Source organism: Triplophysa rosa, linkage group LG7, assembly GCF_024868665.1.
Source record: "Triplophysa rosa linkage group LG7, Trosa_1v2, whole genome shotgun sequence".
Classification (NCBI taxonomy): domain Eukaryota; kingdom Metazoa; phylum Chordata; class Actinopteri; order Cypriniformes; family Nemacheilidae; genus Triplophysa; species Triplophysa rosa.
The window spans coordinates 17,100,170-17,106,382 of NC_079896.1; the positions used below are offsets into that span (position 1 = coordinate 17,100,170).

At 33.2% G+C, this 6,213-nt stretch overlaps 1 protein-coding gene across 3 annotated transcripts in view; it reads left to right on the plus strand.

The window, feature by feature from the left end:
• Positions 1–3,455: 3,455 nt before the first annotated feature.
• The window catches only part of tp63 (tumor protein p63), a 109,877-nt gene continuing 107,119 nt past the window's right edge, over positions 3,456–6,213 (plus strand). For 2 of the 3 annotated variants that reach the window (XM_057337200.1, XM_057337202.1), the window contains exon 1: positions 3,456–3,648. In XM_057337200.1, coding sequence (XP_057193183.1) covers positions 3,607–3,648 — 42 coding nt within the window. In that variant the 5' untranslated portion in view covers positions 3,456–3,606. The remainder of the gene's footprint in view (positions 3,649–6,213) is intronic. The other variant, XM_057337201.1, reaches the window with a different exon arrangement.

Genomic DNA, 6,213 nt, shown 5'->3' on the forward strand with positions numbered 1-6,213 from the left:
CTAAATGCTGTAACTCTCTAGCTAACTGTGCGCCGGCCAGTTACTTAACCTTATACACGAAGCAAACGATCAGTGAGTGACGTGACGTTAGTCCAAAACAGGTCAAGAGTAATCAATCAAACGCTTCAATCTATTCTGAAACAATAGTAGGCAAGACCAACCCATCTAATTATCATACAAGACACAGAAAAGTAAGAATAAATTCAAGAATAAATAAATAAAAGTGGAAATAAATACATGCGATAATAAATAAATATAAAAATAAATAAATGTATAAATAAATAAATGTAAAAATAAAAGGAAATGATAAATAGAATAATCTCAAAATAAAAAATAATAATAATAAAAATCAATTAAAAAATGGACACAAAAAATAATAAATCAATTTAAAAAATGAAAATAAAACTTAAAGCTAAGATCAATAATAGCGAAAACGAATTATTTTGTTTTATCAAACCATTCATTCCTTTATTTATTTTCATATTATTACAATTATAATATGCAGGTTTAGTCCTCCATACGGGAAACCACCCCATATTGTTTTGTAAAGTGATATGTTTCCAATTCAGATCATCAGTTCATGCAGCACTTTCTTCAACTCGAATTTAGATTTAACTCCACAGTTAAGACACAACTTGTAAATCACTGCTAAGTTTTCACCCCACAAGTTTGCTTCAAGCAAAATGAAACAGCACTGTCAAAATACAGAGTAATACAATCTCTGACTCTACAAAAAAAAACTGTCCTCCAAAAATAATGTTTTACTCTCACATTAAAGGTGATGTGTGTAATATTTTAGAGAATCTATTGACATAAATGAAATATAATATACATAGCTATGTCTTATGAGGTCTATAAAAACCTTACATAATGAAGCGTTATGTTATTAGCCTAGAATGAGTGATTTCTATCTACAGACACCATGGGTCCTGTTGCATGGAATTTGCCATGTTGTTTCTACAGTAGCCCTAAACAGACAAACTGCTCTTCAGAGCGCGTTTCACAAATACATTATCTCCTTTGGCAAAGAAGCGAAAATGTGATGACATCTCAGCCCTGCAGCCTCCGTAGTGCTTTGAAAGAAAGGGGGGGGGGTGAGCCATTGGTTGCAATTCGCAATGAGTACATAAACATTATTTCAATTTCTATGTATGCTGCATGATTTAAGGACAAACCAATGTTTTTTTATTTAACTTTATTTAAAGATTATTATTGCAGACAACAGCAAAGTTAGATATTTTGAAATATTGTGTGAACAAGTGGACTAAAGTAGAGTACAATATAGTTTCCTCCTACATGAAACATTGTTTCCAGAAAACAATACTGCTAATAATGCATGTTCACCTGTATTGCTAAAAACTCTTCTGTAAAGAGGGTAATCCAGGGCACATTAGATCTCACAACAGGTGTCGTCTAAAACACTAACCACCTGACATATGATACCTCACTAATCCTGGAGTTCTAAACCAAAACAGTCCTTTAAATATCCATATATATCTAAGTGCAGCATCCTTTGTCTGAACCACCGGACAGTGTCAGTTAGGTTCACCACCTTCTTGCAGAAACTGCAATTTTAGCTATTTTTAACTACCTAATTTAGCTATATGTATTACAATGTGAATTACACATGTGTATATGTCCACCTCAGAAGTAGTCGTAGAACTACCAAGTAGAGAGAAAGGGCATGGCATTACTTTTTATCCTGTGCTAAAAGTAAATAGATTTTTTTTTCCAGAGCATTCAACTTAAATATTTTGATATGTCTTGAAAGTCAATGCCTCCCTGAAGCAAATATTTTTAGGAGCTTATTTCTTCTGACTATGCAATACTTTGGGATAGCCCCCAATTGTGACTGATGACAGTCACTGAGTTTTCTATGATGATGCAATATACATATTTTGTAATCTGATTAATAAAGCTTACAGAAAGCACACGGGGCAATATGAAATGAAAAGCCACACAAATATTCTGGAGGATATAAATGAAAAAAATATATATCTCATTAAAACATCACTGATCTTGAGGTATAAAGTGAAAAGCTCTAGACTTGCTGCTAGAATTTCTTATATTTTTATACATATAAGAAAAAAATGTAATATTTATCAGTTGCCCTTTAAATGATTTTATATTAGGGTATAAAAGACACTTAATTCACAAATGTAATTAATTTAAAAGTTAATTATATAAAAGCAGTAGCCCACTGTGGTTCCATTTCTAGAGATTTTAACTTAACTTAACTTAAGGTTGTAGTCTAATTGGATGCTAATTGTTTAGCTAACTCTAATTGCCGCCACAAAAAAAAACGGAATAAAAGCTAACCCTCGGGTGTAAGCTACTGCTTGGTAAGACTTAAATAAAAAAATGCTTTCATCCAAACCAATTTACAGTGTACTAAATGGTGCATTCTAGTTTACACTTAACCAGACACAAAACTGTTCCACAGGGGATTAGGGTTGACATTACAACCCTTTGCACAACATAAATATATAAAGAGAATGACTATTTTGACAGTAAATAATGTAAGAACTATTGCCGTGAGTTGTTCACCATGTTGTTCCAATGCCCTTTTTCTAAAAAAAATAATATCATTAAAATGTTCTCTTTTTCTTCTGAAGGAAAAACAAATGGCATGTATTTATAGAGTGGGCTGGTTCTACCCTATCTGAAACATTAGTGTGTTCAAAACAAATCTACACCAGTTATCTAACCAGTTATCAGTTAGATACAAGTTGTCAATTGTAGTCCTGTTGCTAGAGGCCCTCATGCTAGAGGCTCGTTGGGTGCTGGGGAGGGGCTCATTCTTATGCAAACAGGGGCTACAGTTCTTACTACAAAAGAACATTTGTGCAGAGACATTGCAGAACTATAAAGAGGAATTATTCCAAAGCTACAGATAATTGTGTGTCTGTGGGCTCGGATATTTATAGTTGAAGTTCAACTAACATACCATTATTCATTTTATTAACTTTTTCCTCCTGGATTTGAAATAATCTAAAACTACAATAAAATGGACTTTATCAATTTTATGTTAATCATAATAAAACAATTTTAAAGTTGAAAGTCAGTTGAAAGAAAAATATATTTTCAAAAATGTATTCAGCCCTAAACTAAACATTTTGACAATCATCAATTATCAGTAATGTCAGTAATAATCAAACTTGTTTAGGTGAATCAGGGTTCATTCAATGATTTGTGTGATTTATTCATGTATATTTTTTGTAAATTGAAAAATAAAAATGCTTAATTGACATATAAAAAGCTGAAATATATATAGCAAATAAATGCATTCATTCCTTAGTCTGAAGCACACTTTACAACTCCTTAGGGATAAATCTTAAAGGAAAAGCCGAAAGACCGGCAACACCTTTCTAAAAGTAGGGTGTGGTATTAGACTCAGGTATTGGACAGGTAATTTCTCAGGCCCTCCCATTTCGTTCCTGGTATATATGGCATTCCCATTGAATTTCTATAGAGACTTTAAGCCTGTGCCATTCACCTCTGTAACCTACATCACACTTTTTGGGCATAAAAGGAGAAAAACAAGGTGTAAGAATCCTGGAGCCTGTGGAACAAACAGCGGCTGCACTGCTCAATCTCAGCGCCAATATGTTGTACCTGGAGAGCAATCCTCCCACATCGTACAGTGAGGTAAGGCCCTTGTGCTACCACTGCTAATCTGACGAATCAGTTGGTCCCGTGCAACATTTTGGGTTCTCAGGGAACCCTTTGGAGCATGCAAAAGTGGAAAGTTCTGCAAATGCTCTTCCAAATTTGACTATATCAAATCAATGTCAATGTCTTTAGAGAAAAAGGGGTCATTTTTTGTAGAATAATTTTAGAGTTTGTGTGTGAAAAATCAGTATTCAGAATGATGTGCATCTGCTACAGAAAAAAATGAATGTATTGCTAATTTTGTATATTGGTTTGCCTAGTTGCTGTTTTGTCTGCAGTGTACTGCTGTTGGGTTGAGGCAAATAAATGATTTGTCTGTGGCTGTAAGATTGATAATTTTGTTTGCATTGAACAATAGGCTGTGATTGTAATGGCCAACAGAGTCTACTTTTCCTACTATTAATATGACTACTTATTTGATTATGTGCTTAAATATTGTACTGTTTGAGTATTGACCGTTTATATGTGTTGAAGTTTTTTTTAATTCAGCTTAATGCCTAGAATAATGATTTAATGACATTTCTTCAATATATAAATAAAGTAGAAGAAAATTTTATTAATCTTTAAAGCAAATATAATTGTGTTATTTTGTTAGTAAAATAACATTTCGACGATTATTTGTTGAATTGCTGTAATGTCTAATAGGTCTGTTTTGTAAAAAATAATAATCCAAGATTTATTCTAAATTGTTCACCATGTTGTTCCAATTCCTTTTTCTGAGCAATCAATATCATTAAAATGTTCTCCTTTTCTCCTGAAGGAAAACTCATATCTATTTGGAACAACACAACGTCAGATTTTTTCTTTTTTGGGCAAATTAAGTTTTCAAGTCTGGTACAAAGACCAAATGTACACATTTTCCGATAAAAACCATGTTAAAAGTATAAATTACTAAAGTATCTTTTGTTTGGAAAGAGCTGTGAAGGTAGAAATTTAACAACTAAAACTGTAGATTTTTAAAATTGAATGGCAAAATGAAATGTGCTTATACAGTATATTGTACTGTTTTAGACATTTTTTTGAGTTGAGAATGATTTTTTTTCAGCGTAATGCGTAATTATTAATTTATTGACAATTCTTGCATATATACGTAAAGCAGAAGAACATTGAATTAATCTTCAAAGCATATGTAATTTTGTTGTATTTCATATGTATTTTTCTTAGTAAAATAAAATTATTAAATTCTAATCGTTCTGTCTAATAGGTCTGTAGTTCTGTTTTGTAATATGTATATACGAAGAGTAACTTATCTCCCAAAATACAATTCGATTTTATCTCTCAGATAAAAAGTTTCTGCACAACTACAATTGCATTTTGCCAGAAGACTTTTCAGTCAACCCTCAATGATTTTAATAAAATCTAATTTAAGCTCACCTAAAAGTGTTTTTCTTTGAGTAAACAAGACAAGCTGGATTGTTTGTTTTTAAAAGCCCCCCCCCCCCCCCCTTCCTTCCTTCCTTCCTTGCAGATTGTAGTTCAGTGTGAGCCTTCAGAGCTATTGTCAGCACAACACTTTTCGCATAGAGACTCATGTTGGTAAAAATGCTCCTTGTGTTTTAGAAAGCTAATCAATCCATTACCCACACAGTTTTGATGATTGTTTATGAACGCTCTCACTCTAGGGGTTCTCTGCATTAAAGCATGTTTTGTGTTGTAAGAGGAGACATGAATGAAATAATTTGAGAGAATTATGTTTGTTATTAGTTTACTGCAGAAGTGTCAGAAATGTTTTAAGATGAACTATTAAATTACCTAGTTGTAATTACCTCTTCAAGAAACTTAACTCAGTTCAGTTGCATGTATTTTCATTTTCATGGACTTTTAGGTTTTGCTCTTTGGGAGTTTTGGTTGTCTTCATCCTCACTGGTTAAACATAGTTAAATATGGTTAAACTAGTTAAACAACCCCCTCATCCGTGTAATAATTTGTGGGGCCACTTTGAAAATGTCTGCATCAAAGTGATTCTGAGAAGTCTGGGAATTGTTTTAAATGAGGTGGATACAGATACAATCATCAACTCTGCCCATCCCCCTGGGTATAAAGTGTGAAGCATTCACACCCCTCCACCCTCTCTGAATTAGTACTTAATGCGTTCTACCCCTGTGGTCACTCATCAAGACCTCACAGATGTTTTCAACACCCAGCCCAAGTAACAGTCTGTCGAGGTCACTGGGACACACCCAGGAATGGCAACCATCCCCCCACCACCAAGTGAGTTGGCAAAACCAACTCCTGTCAGTAGTGTTCAGTCTAGAGCCCTAATTTTGCTCTTCAACTATTGTGGTCATTAGAATTGTTCAGAAAAACATAGGTAGCGTTTTGAAATATCAGCTATACTCCTGCAATTAAATTCTAAACTATTTTTGATTCTCTCAAGGGCGGTTCAGATTTCTCAGTAAATACTAACATTTCAAACATTCTATATTTGTTAATATTATAATGTTGGGAATTTTAGTTTTCAGAGCATATGTATCATTTCTCTCAAATTTGTCATCAATTAAATCTTTAGACCTCATTACTTTGCTATGTTGATGAGGCTAG